This window comes from Carcharhinus amblyrhynchos, chromosome 3 (assembly GCF_965287045.1).
Source record: "Carcharhinus amblyrhynchos chromosome 3, sCarAmb.v2.hapA, whole genome shotgun sequence".
Lineage (NCBI taxonomy): Eukaryota > Metazoa > Chordata > Chondrichthyes > Carcharhiniformes > Carcharhinidae > Carcharhinus > Carcharhinus amblyrhynchos.
Genome location: NC_137326.1, coordinates 8,445,084 through 8,465,231, shown reverse-complemented (window position 1 = coordinate 8,465,231; position 20,148 = coordinate 8,445,084). Strand labels below are relative to the sequence as shown.

The window sequence follows — 20,148 nt, the reverse complement described above, 5'->3', positions numbered from 1 at the left end:
CTGCGTGTATGCGAGTGGAACCCCTAACTTAGCCAGATTCAGGGGAGAATAGTGTCAATTTGGTATACCAATCAGCCTAAGAGCACATCTTTGGGGTGTGGGAGGAAACCGGAGCGCCCGGAGGAAACCCACGCGACCACAGGGAGAATGCGCAAACTCCCACAGACACAGGCCCAAATCCATGTATCTGCACAGCCAGCAGTGCTAGTCTACTGGTCCAGGATCAAGCACACACACCGACACCAAGTACTAGGCCACTCCCGGAACCTCCAAGAGCAGCCCACGCACGACCCACCATGTGCATGCCCCTTGTTTGACAACAAGGTGGACCGCCACCTGCGGAATAAAAAGACAAAAACGTTAACATGTAAGTCTGCATTTCCGGTGTCTCCCGAGGCTCTGACCCTATTTAATACCCCCTACTATAACCCTCCATCCTTGTTTCGCTCACGTGTCTATCTAAGTAAACCTTAAACAAGTCCAACATGCCTGCCTCCACCACCCTACTCGGTAGCGCGTTCCATACCCCCATGACCCTCTGCATGAAGAACCTTCCTCTCATATCCAAATTAGACTTCTCCCCCCTCACCCTTAGATCATGACCTCTCATAATTGTACCCAATCTAGGGAGCAGCCTTTCACTATTGACTCTATCTATTCCCTTCAGTATTTTATATACCTGTATCATGTCTCCCCTTAATCTCCGTCTTTCCAAGGAGAAAAGTCCCAGTTTCTCCAACCTTTCCTCGTATCTCAGTCCTTCCATGCCAGGCAACATCCTGGTAAACCTCCTCTGCACCCTCTCCAGAGTATCCACGTCCTTCCAGTAGTAAGGTGACCAGAACTGGACGCAGTACTCCAAATGCGGTCTAACCAACGTTCTGTACAACTGAAGCATTAAACGGCAGCTCCTATACTCTATACCCCTTCCTATAAAGGCTAGCATTCCATAAGCTTTCCTCACAACCTTCTCCACTTGTGTCGCAACCTTCATAGACTTGTGAACCTGCACTCCCAGGTCCCTCTGTATTTCTATACTCCTAATCGGTCTACCTTTTATCACGTAGCTCCTCTCTGCATTATTCCTTCCAAAATGCATCACCTCGCATTTGTCAGGATTAAATTCCATCTGCCACCTATCTGCCCAATGTACCAACCTATCTATATCCTGCTGTATCACCTGACATTCCACCTCAGTATCCGCCAATCCTGCCATCTTGGTGTCATCCGCAAACTTGCTGATCACACCACGTACGCTCTCTTCCAAGTCGTTTATGTATACTACAAAGAGGAGAGGTCCCAGTACTGAGCCCTGCGGCACACCACTGGTCACTGGCCTCCAGCCCGAAAAGGTCCCCTCGACAACTACCCTCTGTCTCCTATTGCCCAGTAAAAAGTCTGACAACACCAGGTTTTAGTCCAACCTATTTATTTGATAATATACTCACATGTGAGTATATTATCAAATAAATAGGTTGGACTAAAACCTGGTGTTGTCAGACTTGTTACTGTGTTTACGCCAGTCCAATGCCGGCATACCCACATCATGACTCCTATTGCCCAGCCAGTTCTCAATCCACCTCGCTACCTGCCCTTGTATTCCATGCGCCTTAACCTTTTCTACCAGCCTACCATGAGGGACTTTGTCAAACGCCTTACTGAAATCCATATAGATGACATCAACGGCTCACCCATCGTCAACCGTTTTTGTCACCTCCTCAAAGAATTCTACCAGATTCGTAAGGCAAGAACTCCCCCTAACAAAGCCATGTTGCGTATCTCTAATCAGATCGCAATTCTCCAAATGCTCATACATCCTACCCCTAAGAATTTTTTCCAATAATTTTCCTACCACTGATGTCAAACTCACTGGTCTATAATTTCCAGGGTTATCCCTACTACCTTTTTTAAACAGCGGTACAACATTAGCTACCCTCCAGTCTTCTGGGACCTCACCTGTGTCCAAAGAAGAGACAAAGATTTGCGCCAGAGGCCCAGCAATTTCATCTTTCACCTCCCTAAGCAGCCTGGGATAAATACCATCAGGCCCTGGAGCTTTATCCGTCTTTACGCTACCTAAAAGCCTTAGCACTTCCTCCCTCGTAATGGATATTTCCTGCCACTGATCTACAGCTCCCTCCAAGACACTGCACGACACCGAACCCCTCTCCTTTGTGAATACCGACGCAAAGTATTCATTCAGGATCTCTCCCATGAGTACAGCATTGCTAGAATTTTTTTTATGCATTCATGGGAATGGGCATCACTAGCTGGCCAACATTATTGCCCATCCCTGGTTGCCGGAGGGCAGTTGAGAGTCAACCACATTGCGGTGGCTCTGGGATCACATGTAGGCCAGAGTGGGTAAGGACAGCAACTTTCTTACCCTAAACGACAGTAAAGTTAATTTACTAGTCACAAGTAACACTGCAATGAAATTACTGTGAAATTCCCCTAGTTGCCACAGTCCAGTGCCTGTTCAGGTCAAGGCACCTAACCAGCATGTCTTTCGGACTATGGGAGGACAGCAGAGCACCCGGAGGAAACCCACACAGACACGGAGAGATCTTGCAAACTCCACACAGGCAATGACTCAAGCGGGAATTGAACCTAGGTCCCTGGTGCTGTGAAGCAGCGTCTCTCAGACTATGGGAGGATATTGGAGCACCCGGAGGAAACCCACGTAGATACGGGGAGAATGTGCAAAGTTCACACAGACAGTGACCCAAGCAGGAATCGAACCTGGGTCCATGAGTAGTGCTAACCACTGTGCCACTGTGCCAACCCTGTAGTGAACCAGCTGGGTTTTTTCCAACAACTGACATGGTTATAAGTAGATCCTTAATTCTAAACTTTTTTTATTGAATTCAAATTACACCATTTGCCATGGCAGGATTCAAACCCACGTCCTCCAAAAGATTGGCTGAGTTTCTGGATTAATAATCTAGTGATAATACCACTGAGCCATCGTTTCCCCCATATTGTCATTTGTTTTTCCTGAGACAAATATTTCTAAATTTATAATTGCGTATGGATGTATACCCAGTAAACTTTGGAAGACAGATACATAAGAACATAAGAAATAGGAGCAGGAGTAGGCCATCCAGCCCTTCGAGCCTGCCCCGCCATTCAATAAGATCATGGCTGATCTGTCGCTGCTCAGTTCCACTTTCCCGCCCTCTCCTCATAACCCTTAATCCCCTCTCCTATCAAAAACCCATCAACCCGCGTCTTAAAAATATTTAGCGAGGCAGCCTCCACCACTTCAACGGGCAGAGAATTCCAGAGATTCACCACCCTTTGAGTGAAGAAGTTCCTCCTCAACTCCGTTCTAAACCGCCCCCCTTTTATCTTGAGGCTGTGCCCCCTAGTCCTACTGTCTTTTTTGAGCGGGAAGAGTCTTTCCACCTCTATCCTATCCATCCCATTCATCATCTTATACGTCTCAATGAGATCTCCCCTCATTCTTCTAAACTCTAACGAGTACAAGCCCAGTTTATTCAGCCTCTCCTCATAGCTCAACCCCCTCAACTCCGGTATCAGCCTAGTAAACCTCCTCTGCACTCCCTCCAAGGCCAAAATATCTTTGCGCAGGTGCGGCGCCCAAAACTGCACACAGTACTCCAGCTGCAGCCTCACCAATGCCCTATACAGCTGCAGCAAGACCTCCCTACTTTTATATTCAATCCCCCTCACTATGAAGGCCAGCATCCCATTCGCCTTCCTGACCACCTGCTGCACCTGCAAGCTGGGTTTTTGCGACTCATGCACAAGGACCCCGAGGTCCCTCTGCACCGTCGCCTGCTGCAGTTTTTCGCCCAGTAAGTAATAGTCCTTCCTACCATTCTTCCTACCAAAGTGGACCACCTCACACTTGCCAGAAGGATAGCAAGAGTTTTTATAAATATATAAGAAGGAAGAGGCTGGCTAGGGTGAATGTTGGTCCTTTAGAGGATGAGAAAGGGGACCTAGTGGTTGGGGATGGGGATATGGCTAAGGTATTGAATAACTTTTTTGTTTCTGTCTTCACGGAGGAGGACATGAATAATTTGCCGGGTGTTAGCGATGGAAAGGTGGTAGGACTGGAGGGTCTTAATGACATTACTGTTACTAGAGAGGCGGTGCTCGATAGACTGGAGGGGCTGATTGTGGACAAGTCCCCAGGACTGGATGGAATGCATCCGAGGGTTCTGAAAGAAATGGCGGAGGTGATAGTGGATGCCTTGGTGGTTATTTTCCAGACGTCGCTGGATTCCGGGGAAGTGCCGGATGATTGGAAAACGGCTAATGTTACGCCGTTGTTTAAGAAGGGTGCCAGGAAAAAGGCGGGGAATTATAGGCCGGTTAGTTTAACGTCTGTGGTAGGTAAAATGTTAGAATCTGTCATTAAGGAGGAAATTGCGAGGCATCTTGAAGGGAATTGCTTGATAGAGCAGACGCAGCATGGTTTCATTAAAGGGAAGTCGTGTTTGACAAATTTACTGGAGTTCTATGAGGATGTGTCTAGGGCGGTGGATAGAGGAGAGCCGGTGGATGTGGTGTTTCTAGATTTTCAGAAGGCGTTTGACAAAGTGCCTCACAAGAGGTTATTGCAGAAGGTCGAGGGACATGGAGTTGGAGGTAGGGTGTTAGCGTGGATAGAGGATTGGTTGTCAAATAGGAGGCAGAGAGTGGGGGTCAACGGGTGCTATTCGGATTGGCGGATGGTGACTAGTGGAGTGCCCCAGGGGTCGGTGCTGGGGCCTCAGCTTTTTACCATTTATATAGATGATCTGGAGGAGGGAACCGAGTGTAGAGTGTCGAAATTTACTGATGACACCAAGATTGGGGGAAGACAGATACGTAAAAGAGGAAGGTAACATTTAGCACGCCAGTTAAATAAATAAATAAATAACACCGCCAGCCCTTGCCAAATGGGAATTAGCTTTTTAATTTTCAAGAACAGTCATTTTTAATAGTCCAGTTTCTTACCAGGAAATCTACATTGATGTTTCACATCAGCTTCCACTTCTGAATACTCAATGGTTGTTAAACATTTATTTAAATAAACATTTGATAAGGTACAGGATGTGCTGATTTTTATCATGCTGAATATGCAGGGAATTAAGAATATCATCCTGAGATAGCTGCAATTACATTATTTTTGGATCAAACACTGCCAATCCTGTTCCAGTTGCCTCTGGTACATGCACCATCGCTTGCCAGACAAAATTTCTCAAAAGCTTTTTGTTGTGAACCTTACAGTTGAATGGTACTGACCATGTTGGCTAGTGAGTTTGATTGCAGAATACTTCGCCTCCAACAAAGGAGACCATGTTTCATGAGTGCAGCAGAGAGGAAAGTGAACAGCACTAACCTGCATTTATACAGAGCCCTTTTAATGTGGTAAACGTCATAAGACATTTTACAGAAGTGCCAGCAAACAAAATTTGACATCAAGACCACATAAGGAGAACTTAGAACAGAGGACTAAAGCTTTGTCAAAAGGCAGCCTTCAAGGAATGTCACAAGGCTTTCATGTCATTGTCTGTATGAAGTCTTTTCCTCAGCCTCCCTCAGCATGTTCCCCCCGTGTCTGCTTGGGTTTCCTCCAGGTGCTCCGGTTTCCTCCCACAGTTCAAAGCTGTGCAGATTAGGTTGATTGGCCATGCTAAATTGCCCCTAGTGTCAAGGAATTAGCAGGGTAAATATATGGGGTTACAGGAATAGGGCCTGGGTGGGATTGTGGTTGGTGCAGACTCGATGGGCCAAATGGCCTCTTTCTGCACTGTAGGGCTTCTATGAAGATCTAAAAAAATTTTGACACTGAGGCACAAGGGGAGATATGAGATAGATGAACAATAGTTTGTCCAAAGGGGTAGAGTTTTGGAGCATATTACAAGAGGAGGCAGGTAACGTTTCATCCACAAGTAAGGCTTACATGAACACTGCAATGAAATTCCCCTAGTTCCCAGAGTTCGGCACCTTTTCAGGTCAATCCACCTGCCTTTGCAATGATGATGTGAGATAATTTGCTTATTCTGTTTACAGTCATGCATAAAGCCATGTAAAGTTAAAGTAGAAGTAATGTTTTCTACAGAATAAGCTGATGTTACTCTGGTTTGTAAACTGGTCTTCCTCACACTATGTAAAAGCAAGTTTGTTCTTTTACTTGCATTCCATCCTTTTTTCTCATCCAAACCAGCAGATTTGTCCAATTCTACAGAAGACAGAATTCTGACCAAAACAGAATCTAACTTTCCCACATTCCATAAATTGGAGGTCGCGGGGATGGAGGTGGAAAACGGTAGTATTTCTAAAGGTGACGTCAATATGCTTGTGAAATGAACAAGTGTTAAGACAACAGTGTTGCAACGAGACACCATTTTACTGTATTTCGATCTTCCACAATTTCCAAATGCAATGCTAACCATGTCATGACCCCAAGGAAAATCATAGAATCATAGAACCCTACAGTGCAGAAAGAGGCCCTTTGGCCCATCGAGTCTGCACTCACCACAATCCCACCCAGGCCCTATCCCCACATCCCTAAATATTTTACCTGCTAATCCCTCTAACCTACGCATCTCAGGACACTTAGGGGCAATGTTAGCATGGCCAGTCAACCTAATCTTTGGACTTTGGGAGGAAACTGGAGCACCCGGAGGAAACCCATGCAGACATGAAGAGAATGTGCAAACTCCACACAGACAGTGACCCGAGCCGGGAATCGACCCAGGTCCCTGGAGCTGTGAAACAGCAGTGCTAACCACTGTGCTACCCATCTCCCAGTGTTTTGAAGTGCGTTGTGATTCTGCCATTTGATACTAGAGTTTAGCAGAGGTGGCTGCAACGATGATCAGAATTTTCCAGCCCACCCCATTGGCGGGACCTTCTGGTCCACCAGAAGATGATTTGATTTATTATTGTCACGTGTATTAGGATACAGTGAAAAGTACTGTTTTTTGTGCTCTATACAGACAAAGTATACTGTTTGTGGAGTACATCGGGGAGAAGGAGAGTGTGCAGAACGTAGTATTACTGTAATGCAGGGTAGATCCATTCAAAAGCTTGATGGCAGCAGGGAAGAAGCTGTTCTTGAGTTGGTTGTTACGTGACCTCAGGCTTTTGTATCTTTTTTCTGAGGGAAGAAGGTGGAAGAGAGTATGTCCGGTGTGCGTGGGGCCTTGATTATGCTGGCTGCTTTGTCGAGGCAATGGGAAGTGTAGACAGAGTCAATGCATGGGAGGCTGGTTTGCGTGATGGACTGGGCTACATTTGCAACTCTTTGTGGTTTCTTGTGGTCATGGACGGGAGGGATCAGTAACCAAAACACACATTTAATGTCAGCGCCAAGTGAATCAGAAGTGAGATAAGAGTTGGAATCTGAATCAATAGTAACTTTCAAAAGAGAAAATTAGTTGAATGCTTGGAACGGAAACATTTGCAGGATTTTGGAGGAAGAGCTGGTGAGTGGGACTAGCTTGCTCACTTCTTTCAAAGAACGAGAACAGCCTTGACTGGTTAAATGGTCCCGCAGCGGTGCATCATTCTGTTCTACCATGAGAAGGTAAAGGACAAATTTATAGAAATGTTCAAAATTATGAGGGGTTTCAGTAGGGTAAATACAGAGAAACCATTTCCATTGACGGGAGACAGTAACCCAGAGAACACAGATACAAGATAGCTGGCAAACCAGAGGCAAGATGAAAAGATAAAAGCAAATTACCGCAGATGTTGGAATCTGAAACGAAAACAGAAAATGCTGGAAAATCTCAGCAGGTCTGACAGCATATGTGGAGAGAGAATGGAGCCAATGTTTCAAGTCTGGATGGCCCTTCGTCAGAGAGGACTCAAAACATTAGCTGAAGATGAAAGTTTTTTTTGACACAGCACGGTGTTGTGATTATGGAATACACTATCTGAAAGCATGATGGCAGTTGATTCAATAATGATTTTCAAAATGGAATTGGATTTATACTTGCTAGGGAAAATGTACAGGATTAAGAAAAAGGGAAGGGAGGTGGGATTAGCTTTGAACAAACCAGCATTGACACGAACGGCTGAATTACCTCCTCCTCTGTCATATATGATTTGCACAGAGTGGCACGGTGGCACAGCGGTTAGCACTACTGCCTCACAGTGCCAGGGATCTGAGTTTGATTCGCAGCTTGGGTCACTGTCTGTGCAGTCAGCACATTCTCTCTGTGTCTGTGTGGGTTTGCTGTGGGTTTCCTCTCGCAGTCCAAAAGATGTGCTGATTAGGTGCATTGGCCATGCTGAATTCTCCCTCAGTTTATCCGAACAGGTGCCGGAGTGTGGTGACTAGGGGATTTTCACAGTAACTTCATTGCAGTGTGAATGTGTTAACCACTTGTGACACAAATAAATAAACTTAATTAAAATAGCATTTACCCATGACATAAAGTCATTATTTTGGGGGCTGCACAACGGCACAGTGGTTAGCAACTGCTGCCTCACAGCACCAGGGACCCAGTTCAATTCCCAGCTTAGGTCATTGTCTGTGTGGAGGCTGTATGTTCTCCCCGTGTCAGCGTGGGTTTCTCCTGAGTGCCCCAGTTTCCTCCCGCAGTCCAAAGATGTGTAGGTTAGGTGAATTGGCCATGCTAAATTCCAGAGTGTGGTGTCTAGGGGATTTTCACAATAACTTCATTGCGGTGTGAATATAAGCCGACTTGTGACTAATAAATAAACATTGCAATCATAGAATCCCTACAATGCAGAAGGAGGCCATTTGGCCCATTGAGTCTGCACCCACAACAATTCCACCCAAGCCCTAACCCCGTAACCCCACACATTTGCTCCACTAATCCCTCTAACCTACGTGTCCCGGGACACTATGGGGCATTTTAGCATGGCTAATCAACCTAATCTGCACATCTTTGGACAGTGGGAGGAAACCGGAGGAACCCACACAGTCACGGGGAAAAGGTGCAAACTCTGCACGGACAGTGACCCAAACCGGGAATCAAACTCAGGTCGCTGGAGCTGTGAGGCAGCAGTGCTAACCACTGTCCCACCGTGCCACCTCATGCTACACCTAGATTCAGGGGGTACATCACTGGTGAGCAACAACACTCGGCTCCTTTTCTCCCCCTCCCTCCCAGTCCCATTGGTAGGACACCTGATGCTAAATCTCAGAGAGTTCCTAGCCAGTTTCCCTCCCAACTTCTTGATCATTAGCTCATTTTAAGGACAAGAAAGTGTTTCAGTAACAGCTTGATTAGCTCTGAGTGTGTTCATGGAAAGTCCCAGGTAATTCCCCAAATTTCCTAAGCTTGGTGTCAGTCAAATTGCTGACATTTGGATGACCGATCCCTCCACATACCACCGCCACACGGTTTTCACAAACTTTCCATTTAACTACAGGTTTGGCCTCGCTGAGCCCTTCAGAAAAAAAGACTGCTGGATTGTTTACCCAGAGACGTTCCCAGCAGCAGGCTTTATTTCTCTTTGAAACAATCTACTGGTAGTAAACTCAAGAAAAAATAAAGTTAAACTGAATTGTTGCACTGGCTGCATGCGGGTCTGAGGACTGTCTAGTTGTTTGGAAATTGGAGAGCAGAATTTTAAATAGTATGCCTGGGAACATGGACAAACAGGAAGTCAATAACATTTTTCAAATGGTAAACCATAAGTTCTTTCAGCAGAAATTTGTGGTGGAGTTGGAAATCAGACAAATGTAAAGCTAACATAATTGCTCAAGATTTTCTAGAAAAAGGCTTATGCATCATAGAATCTCCAGAGTGCAGAAGAAGCTCATTCGGCCCATCAAAACTGTGCTGACCACAATCCCACCCAGGCTCTATTGCATGCATTTATCCTAGCTAGTCCCCCTGACACTAAGGGGCAATTTAGCATGGCCAATCCACCTAACCCGCACGTCTTTCGGACTGTGGGAGGAACCTAAGCACCCAAAGGAAATGCGTGCAGACATGGGGAGAATGTGCAAACTCCACACAGACAGTGACCCAAGCCGGAAATCCAACCCGGGTCTCTGGGGTTATGAGGCAGCAGTGCTAACCACTGTGCAATAATGAAGCCTGTTAAAAAATGAGGTATGGTTTGAAATTTTAACTGCCTCCCCACCCACCCCCCATCCCCACTGAGGGGAGGAGAAGCATCAGAGGAAAGGCATTGTGAAAACTTGCCAAGCTGAACATGCTGCCATTTTCTCAGCCCACAGCCTGTCATTTAGCTGGGGGTCTTGACACTAGAGACCAGAGCTCACTGATTCAGCTCACTGCCATGTTAACATATGTCAGGACCCTGTGATATACAAAGGTACATAGGTAGTTAATTAGCCACAGTCCGCCAGTTACCATAGGCATCTCATTCTATTAGAGCTGCATGGTGACAGAGTGCTTAGCATTGCTGCCTCACAGCACCAGGGACCTGGTTCAATTCCGGCCTTGGGTCGCTGTCTGTGTGGAGTTTGCACATTCTCCCCGTTATCTGTGTGGGTTTCCTCCAGGTGCTCCGGTTTCCTTCCACAGTCCAAAGATGTGCAGATATGGTGGATTAGTTAGTCATGCTAATTTATCCGCTATTGTCCCAAGATGTGTAGGTTAGTTGGATTAGCCATGGAAAATGTATGGGGTTACATGGATAGGGTGGGGGAAAAGGCCTGAGTTCGATAGCCTGTCAGACAGTCGATGCAGATTCAATGGATTTTCCCGCTGGCAGGACATCCCTGCCCGCAAGTTTCCCGCCGGCATGGGGTAGTGTCAATGGGAATTCCCATTGATAGAGGCAGGACCAAAGATTTCCGCTGCGAGCAAACAACGCGCCACCTCCTGCCAGCAGGAAACATGCAGCCTGGAGACTGGAGAATCTCACCCTACACTTTAAGATACATGAATTTACTTGCTAAAATTCATGGGCGTTTTGCTTGATTTTGGACATGTTTCTTTAGTTTTTGTTTCTACTGTGCCAAATGTTTCTTTTATGAAAGCAAGCCAAGCAGAAAATTTATGGACATTCAGGTCCACGAACTGTCATGTTACAGAAATTTCCACTTAAAACAAATAAATCGTGCTTCCTAAATCTATAGCTCTCCAAGATTTATTAGTGTATAACGCTGACTGCCTGGTAATGTTATGCTTTGATGAGGGATTTCTGTTGAGTGCAAAAGCAGCTCCTTCACAACCGTGAAGGCCCATTCTTTCTGCAGCGTGTGTGAAAGCAACATGAAACTTCTTACTGCTGTGCAACCGTCTCTCTATCCTGTCAGTGTAGACTAGCGCCACAAACTGTCAATCCACTGTGACTCATGATCACTGGAGCCCAGAAATTAACTGCCAGTATTCTAAATGCACAGCGTAAATCACAGGGGAGATCGTTATTCTTAGATTGAGGTTATTACTTCAAAGTATTAACGTACAAAAGATCGTGAATGTAGCCCAATCCATCATGCAAATTAGTTTTTAAAGTTTAAAGTTTCTTTATGAGTGTCACAAGTTGGCTTACATTAACATTGGGAGGGATACAAACGAATGGTCTAGTTGGACCAATTGAGCGGTGCAGGCTTGGAGGGCCGAAGGGCCTGTTTCCTGTGCTGTACTGTTCTTTATTGCAATGAAGTTACTGTGAAAATGCCCTAGCCGCCACACTCAGGCGCCTATTCGGGTGCACTGAGGGAGAATTTAGCGTGGCCAATGCATCTAGCCAACAGGTCTTTGAGACGAACCAGCCTCCCATTCATTTACTCTGTCTACACTGCCCTTTGCCCTGGAAAGCAGCCAGCATAATTAAGGACCACATGCACCCCGGACATTCTCTCTTCTACCTTCTTACGTCAGGAAAAAGATACAAAAATCTGAGGTCACGAACTAACCGACTCAAACAGCTTCATCTCTGCTGCCATCAGTCTTTTGAGTGGACCTACCTTGCATTAAGTTGATCTTTCTCCACACCTAGCTACGACTGTAACACTACATTTGCGGTCACTCCTTTCCTTCTCTATGAATGGTATGCTTTGACTGTATAGTGCACAAGAAACAATACTTCTCACTGTAAGCTAATAATAAATTAAATCAAAGCAGATGGAGAATGAGTTAATTCAGATGATAAGAATTGCACGGCTGATTAGGACTGTGTGAATCCAGTGCAGTTCGTGCTGGTCTTTCAGCATTGTAAAGTTCATGAAAAATAAACTGTTACAAGGGAAGAGCAATCTCAGAGGAAAAAAATGTTGTTTGTGTCCTCTGTGATAATGATGAATTATTCCTCTTCATTTTCCTGGGCTTTTCCATGGTGTTCAGGATTGTTGACCATAATACCCTCCTTCTCCACTCGTTCTCTACCCATTGTCCATATATTTTATTGATTCCTCCCTATCCATGTGCAGCCAGTGGATTTGAGCGCGTTGGGAGGTGCAGGGGGGAGCGTAAGTTTGCGTGGATGGAATTCCTTTCAAAATCCCGCCTAACTTGACCTCATCACTGTTTTAGGCCGAGCATGATGTGGAGTTGCCGGTGTTGGACTGGGGTAAACACAGTAAGAAGTCTCACAACAGCAGGTTAAAGTCCAACAGGTTTATTTGGTAATAAATGCCACTAGCTTTCGGAGCGCTGCTCCTTCGTCGGGTGAGTGGGGAGTCACTGTTCCTAATACCAAACTGGAGGCTGAAAGTGTTTGTATTAATATGCTTCATCTCCACTCCCCACTCACCTGACGAAGGAGCAGCGCTCTGAAAGCTAGTGGTGATTACTACTAAATAAACCCATTGGACTTTAACCTGATGTTGTGAGACTTCTTACTGTGTTAGGCCGAGCAGGCAGGGTCTCAGACCGGACGCTACTCATGTCCCAATTAAGGCCCTTATGGGCCTTTTCCCACCCAGCCTCAATTTCTATTGTAGAGGACAAATGATAGAGGGGGTGGGCGAAACTCAAAATTGAACAATGTTTGATCTTATGCGACAAGTGGGAGGAGGAAGTACCTCTATCAGAAGTCCCATTCTGACTGACAGCGCCCTCCCCCTCAGACCCAGTGATCTCCAGATCTCCCCCTTTGCAATCAGGCCTTCCCCACCCTATTCTACCCTCCACACCTCCTGACCCCGCCATTTACCTCTCCTCTGGTTCCCAGCATTTAGACGGGTATCTGCATTGTCCTTTCTGACCATGCTCAAAATTCTGGCCATGGAGATAGGTTGCAAATCAGTCATGTTCTGATTGGATGGCGCAACAGATTTGAGGAGCTAAATGGGCTGCTTCTGTTCCTATATCTCAGCAAGATTCTTCTTTGCTCCAGCAAGGTTTTCCTCGAGGTGGACCCCAGGCATCCAGAGATGATACAAAATTGGCTTCAGGAACATTCGAACCTACGTCTCACCTATAGGGCCACCCACTGGGACTTCTGTGGAAAGTAAGTATGTTTAACATACCTGAAAGTTCAAAGCCTTAATCCAGTACATTACCAAGAGTGCAGTCAGAGAGATGAAGATGTAATCAAGAACCTTTCAGCAGATGTCGCAAAATGCAAGTTTTAAAAGCATTTGGTTCGAAGGAGAATGCGAATGGTTATAATTTTAGTGAGACCAGTGGCACTTTTTTTCAGAATCCAAAACCTAGGTACTTAGAAAAGATGAATGTTACACAAAAAGTTTAAACATTCATTTATTAATGTCACAAGTAGGCTTACATTAACACTGCAATGAAGTTACTGTGAAAATCCCTGAGTCTTCAAACTCCAGTGCCTGTTTGGGTACACTGAGGGAGAATTTAGCACAGCCAGTACACCTAACCAGCACTTCTTTTGGACTGTGGGAGGAAATTGGAGCACCTGCAGGAAACCCACGCAGACATGGGGAGAATGTGCAGACTCCACACAGACAATGACCCAAGCTGGGAATCGAACCCAGCTATGAGGCAGCAGTGTTATCCACTGCTCACCATTGTGCCACCATGCCACCTCATGGTTCACAGTTTAAAAAATAATCATTTTATTACACAAAAATCAACATGAATACTAACAGCTGCACTTCATATTACTCAGTTTATTGTATTTATATTACAAGATATTAAAATTACAGTGAACACAGTTACGTACACTTCAAATGTCTTAACTCAAATTTCCTCCTATGCCTTTTTGGTCCCCCAAAACCCAAGTCAAAAATTGGAAGATTAACTACTTGGCCTGAATACTGTTTCGAACCTTCATATATGAATTGAGATTTCCCAGGCTTTCCACTTACCTCCGGCAAGATATCTTTTCAAACCTCTCCGTAGTTATATCCTCCCCATTCAGCACAGGCGTTGCTAACATCTTAAGCGTACTCACTTCAGTCAGAAATGTCCTGGCTGCAATATTGTTTAACTCTGAAGTCTTTATTTATGACCTTACCCTCTCTCTTTCTTCTCAGCTTGGCTTTTCTAGAAAGTCCTTAAGTTAACTCTTTTTTAAAGCCCTGTTAGCCAACACACAGAATTTCAACTGAATCCTGCATGAAAGAAAATTTTCCTCCAGTCACTTAGTTCTAAACCAAAGCCAAACTGCTTGAACACTAAATGGCATCTAGGGACCTCCCCATCCCTACAATTAACTTCTGATTGGCTCTTTTTCCCCCTACTGTTATCTCCTAGGCAGCCTGGTCACATGATCAGTTGTTGGAAGCAAGCTGCTATATTTTTACAAGAAATTTCCTTTCAGAGAAACTAGCTCTTGAAGGGACCATGACATCATTGTAAAATATAGGTCAACCCCCCACCCACTCCCCAAACTCCATAAAGGACATAGGATAATACATAGCAAAGAAGAAATTAAATACGGAATGGAGATTTAAGTTCGGCAAAACTGAAAGAGCAGAGAGACAGACATAGAGGGATTCTCCCCATGATATCCCAGATCAGATCTCACTCTATTATCAATGTATGTAAGACTTTTGAAAAGACAGGTTTTTCAAGAGGCCAGTAACATGGCACAAATAATTAAGCAGCATTATTCATTAAAGGAGAATGAGATATGTTTTTGAAGGAGTAGACATATGGAGATTTTGTGTGGTTTCCAATTTACAAGATACAGAAAGCAGTAATTCAAATGATTGAAGCCATAATGAAAGATACTGGAACACTGGCCTTTGTGCTGGGAGCTGTAGAACTTACCATAGAGATGTAATAATGAATAAAATTATAGATTACAGTTGGACTGCAGTTGGCGTACTGTGCACAATTTTGTTTTCTATAGTAAGGAAACAGAAGTCTCACAACACCAGGTTAAAATCCAACAGGCTTATTTGGAATCACGAGCTTTCGGAATGCTGCTCTTTCATCAGGTGGGTCCTCACTCGATGAAGGAGCAGCACTCCGAAAGCTCGTGATTCCAAATAAACCTGTTGGACTTTAACTTGGTGTTGTGAGACTTCTTACTGTGCTCACCCCAGTCCAACGCCGTCATCTCCACATCACAGTAGGAAAGATTTTTGAATCAATAAGAGAGTGTATCAACAATTCACGAGGAAGCTGTCAGGTCAGAGGGAATACAACGGCGAAGAACGACTTATAAAATTTGGACTGACTTTGTTAGAGGAAATTAGAAGGGATTTTTAAAATGATACTTAAAATAATAAAGTTATAGGATGGGGTGGATAGGAACGAGCTGTTTTCAGTGAATGGAGCAAAGGGGAACAGCTATAAGGTTAAATGGAGTGATAGCAAGAAAAATGTTCTTACGCAGAGGGTTGTGAGGCTGTGGGATTCACTTGTTCGGGATTGGAGCAGAGCGCACATCAACATTTAAGAATGGGTTAGATGGATGATTGAAGGAAAAGGAGGATGAAGAGATACGGGAACAAGGCATCTGCTGATTGCAGAAACGAAAATCTCCATTTGTCAGCTCCTTCAAAAATGCATCAAATTCTCCGTTAATGGGTAAAACTGCTTAATTATTTGTGTCACGTTGCTGGCCTCATGAAAAACCTTGTTTTTTTTTTACGTCTTGAGCTACCTCACTATGAAATGAGATCTGTTCTGGGATATCATGAGGAAAAATCCCTCTGTGCCAGCCCATGATTTTCCTCATCAGAGACTAGCAATTTCTCCACCGGGAATGGAAAGTACAAAGGAAGCCCGTGACTTTGGGTCACTTTGGCCAGCCAACAGCTGAGCTCAGAGTCCGTGGTCCCTGTAAAGGAGGATTGTTCGCCTTCTGTCAAAGTTTTGTTGTCGCCTACTCAAGAACCAAGCTGAGAACAAATACATAACTTCGCTTCCCAAAAGCCCTTATTTAATAAAATGCAATGATGTGGGTCCTAGGTACGGCTTCAGTCTCAGCCTTATGTTGCCATCTTCTGTTTGGATGTATTCCTGTAAGTTTCATCGCATAGTTTTACACCTCCCCACGCCCCACCTGCCATTTCTTCCCAACTCCCAAGCACTTGTATGACAACACCAGCTTGTATTTATGACAACAAAGCCTTCAAAGAAAATGAAAACGATGTCTAATCCTTATGGTGAGCTTAGGATTTCAATCCTGAGTGTTGCTCACTGCAGTGGCCAAAAATTGAGTTCTTGAAGACTCCAGGCCAATTCTGGAGGTTTGTCAACTTTACCTCAAACAAAGAAGGAGCATGAAGGATCTGTAGGGAATGAATTCAATAATGCGTGAGGGAGAGATGGAACATGTTATCAGCTAGCGCAAACTCAGAATAGGCTGGGATATACTGGCCCTGGAGGGGGTGCAGAGCAGATTCACTAGGTTGATCTGGAGTTGAGAGGGTCGGCTTATGAGGAGAGACTGAGTAGACTGGGGCTATACTCATCGGAATTCAGAAGAATGAGAGGAAATCTTATAGAAACATATAAGGTTATGAAGGGAATAAATAAGATCGAAGCAGGGAATTTGTTTCCACTGGCAGGTGAAATTAGAGCTGGGGGCTTGGCCTCAAATAAGGGGAAGCAGATTTAGGACTGAATTGAGGAACTTCTTCATTCAAAGGGTTGTGAATCTGTGGAATTCCCTGCCCAGTGAAGCAGTTGAGGCTACCTCATTGAATGTTTTTAAGGCAAGGATAGATACATTTTTGAACAGAAAAGGAATTAAGGGTTATGGTGTGCGGGCAGGTAAGTGAAGCTGAGTCCACGAAAAGATCAGCCACGATCTTATTGAATGGCAGAGCAGGCTCGAGGGGCCAGATGGTCGACTCCTGCTTCTAGTTATTATGACTGAAACCGTGTGCCTGCTCCTTTCTTATGCATTTTCCATTTCCTTCATCTCATCGCTGATGGGCAAAACTTCAAAGTCAACATTGATGGATTGGGCAGCCAAAAGGTCTCTCTGACCAGGTCCTTTTTTTTTTAAACTCTCAAGTTACCTATATTCCAGGGTGGGGTCAAAGAAAACATTTCAAGGATGCTCTAAAGCTCTCCTTGAAGTGCGGTAGTACTGACACTGATGACCAGGGAGAGCTTGCTCAATTATTCAGAATGGCAACAACTTGTCCATCAATCTGTATCACGCTTTGAGTCTTGAGGTCTTAATGATGAGGCAGAACGGCAGCAGAAAAGAAAGTAAATTCTGTGTTCCAGATCTCACCAGTTCATGGGACATCCTGCTCCATGTACCCAAAGATTTGCAGGGTCGAGAATCAGTCTGTTCAGTCACACGAACGCCCATGGTAGAACACACATGATACCGAGTAGACGTCATCCTTGAATTGAGAGATGGGCCGTGATTTCAATCCCAATCCCTTCCTACACCTCTCCAAATCTCTTATCTCCTTCACTCAGCTTTAAGTCCCCTGCTTTTACATTGCTCAGGGTCAATTTTCATTGGATTGCACACCTGTGAAATGTCATGGAAGGTTTCCTTATATTAGAGGAACTATATAGTGCAAGCTGATTTTGATTTATTATTGTCACATGTATTATCATACAGTCAAAAGTATTGTTTCTTGCGCGCTATACAGACAAAGCAAACCATTCATAGAGAAGGAAAGGAGAGAGTGCAACATGTAGAGTTACAGTCATAGCTAAGGAGTAGAGAAAGATCAACTTAGTGCAAGGTAAGTCCATTTGAAGGTCTGACAGCAGCAGGGAAGAATCTGCTCTTGAGTCAGTTGGTACGTGACCTGAAATTTTGTATCTTTTTCCTGACGGAAAAAGATGGAAGAGAGAATGTCTGGGGTGCATGGGGCCCTTAATTATGGTAGCTGCTTTTCCAAGGCAGCAAGAAGTGTAGACAGTCAATAGATGAGAGGCTGGTTTGCATGATGGACTGGCCTTCATTCATGACCCTTTGTAGTTTCTTGCAATCTTGGGCAAAGCAGGAGCCATATCAAGTTGTGAAACAACCAGAAAGAATGCTTTCTGTGGTGCACCTGTTGTGGTGTGTTAGTTCATTTAGAGTGATAGCAGAGAATCTGAAGTAGGGGTTATTTGGAACTATGTCTCACACCCCTGTCCTAAAAATATCAGAACACTGAAAAATGAGCAGTAGCTGGAATTAACCATGTTCAGGGCATGTTAATAGATCTGATTTTAAATGCCTAAATTTGTTCCCATTACAGGCCACGTTTCTGCGTACTCCAGAGAAGTTGAACAATTGAAGGACCAACCCCTCACCCTTCTTACCAATATTTAATAGAAACTGTTAAGATTATCTCTGCACAGCTCCAGGGATGTTGTATGTGAGCAGCACACAATGTTTGCAGCTCAGAAGGTTCGAGATCTGCATTGAATCTGTTGCTATGAGCAACCTCACTCTGATATCTCTGATGTCCACTGCCGCAAATATCGTAATTTCTGCACGGCGTGTATTCAACAACCAGCTGCTGTGACTTTGGCGGAAAATGGCAGGAAGCCTGTTTATGCATCTATCCAGGATTCACGCCAAAAGTGGTGGCAGCCAGTTGAATGATCCCTCTAGAAGGTATTTTCATTCATTCATGGGATGTAGATGTCACTGGTGTAATAACTCCATGGAGGCGAAAGTCCCGTCACCAAGTTACTTTATTTGCACCATACACAGCCAGCTCTCCAGTTGCTCCCTGCTGAATGCAGGCTGGGAGCCTGACAGACCTGCTTTAAATAGGGAGCATGAGGCTCCCTGATTTAACCATCAATTAAGACTCATCAGGTATCTCTTTTGAATAAAATTAAGACTCATCAGGTAGTTCATACTCTAGCAAACCAACCTCATTACCCTGGCTGAAGTCATCACAGCTGGACCAACATTTAATGCCCGTTCCTAATTGCCCTCAAGAAGTTGGAGGTGAGTAGCCTTCTTGAACCACTGCAGTCCGTGTGGTGTAGGTACTCCCACAGTGCTGTTATGGAGACGATTTTGACTCGGTGTTTCTGACTGTTCCTTAGCAGCTTTATTTTCCATTCATAGAATCATTGACTTGTACAGCAGAGAAGGGAAGGCATTGTGTTTGTGCTAACTCCGTAAAGAGCAATCCAGTTGTGTACCACTCACTGCCTTCTCCCCATAATCCTGTAAATTTGTCATCTTCAAGCAGATTTCTTAAAGTTTATTTATTAGTGTCACAAGTAGGCTCACCTTAACACTGCAATGAAGTTACTGTGAAAATCCCCTAGCCGCCACACTCTGGCGCTTGTTCGGGTACACTGAGGGAGAATTTAGCACCACCAGTGCACCTAACCAGCACACCTTTCGGACTGCGGGAGGAAACCAGAGGGTTTGGAGGAAACCCACGCAGACACAGGGAGAACATGCAGACCCCGCACAGACAGTGACCCAAGGTGGGAATCAAACCCGGGTCCCTGGCACTGTGAGGCTGCAGTGCTAACCACTGTGCCCCTCTGTCACCCTAAGGTGTCCAATTGGCTTTTGAAAGTTTCCATAGAATCTGATAACGCCCCCCCACCCCCACCCGCACCCACTGGCTTTTCCGATTGTCCATTCCAGAATATAACAGTCGCTGTATGAAATTATTTCTCTTCATTTCCTTTCTAGTTCTTCCATCAATTGGTTTTCAACCCCCTTGCCAAAGGAAACAGTTTCTCCCTACTTGCCTTATGAAATCTTTTGTAATTTTTGTTACATTTAATTTTTTCCCTTGAAACTTTTCTGCTGTAAGGGAGAAAAATCCTATAATATCCTCTCCACATTACTGAAGCCCCTTACCTCTGCTCTCATTTCTATAAACCCCTCTGTATCCCTTCAAAGTCTTGACATGTTTCC

General features: G+C 44.8%; 1 protein-coding gene across 1 annotated transcript in view; it reads left to right on the top strand.

Moving 5' to 3' along the window:
• The window catches only part of hemk1 (HemK methyltransferase family member 1), a 112,381-nt gene extending 92,559 nt beyond the window's left edge, over positions 1-19,822 (top strand). The window contains exons 10-11 of the mRNA XM_080218727.1: positions 13,258-13,371; positions 18,509-19,822. Coding sequence (XP_080074853.1) covers positions 13,258-13,371; positions 18,509-18,539 — 145 coding nt within the window. The 3' untranslated portion in view covers positions 18,540-19,822. The remainder of the gene's footprint in view (positions 1-13,257; positions 13,372-18,508) is intronic.
• Positions 19,823-20,148: the final 326 nt, after the last annotated feature.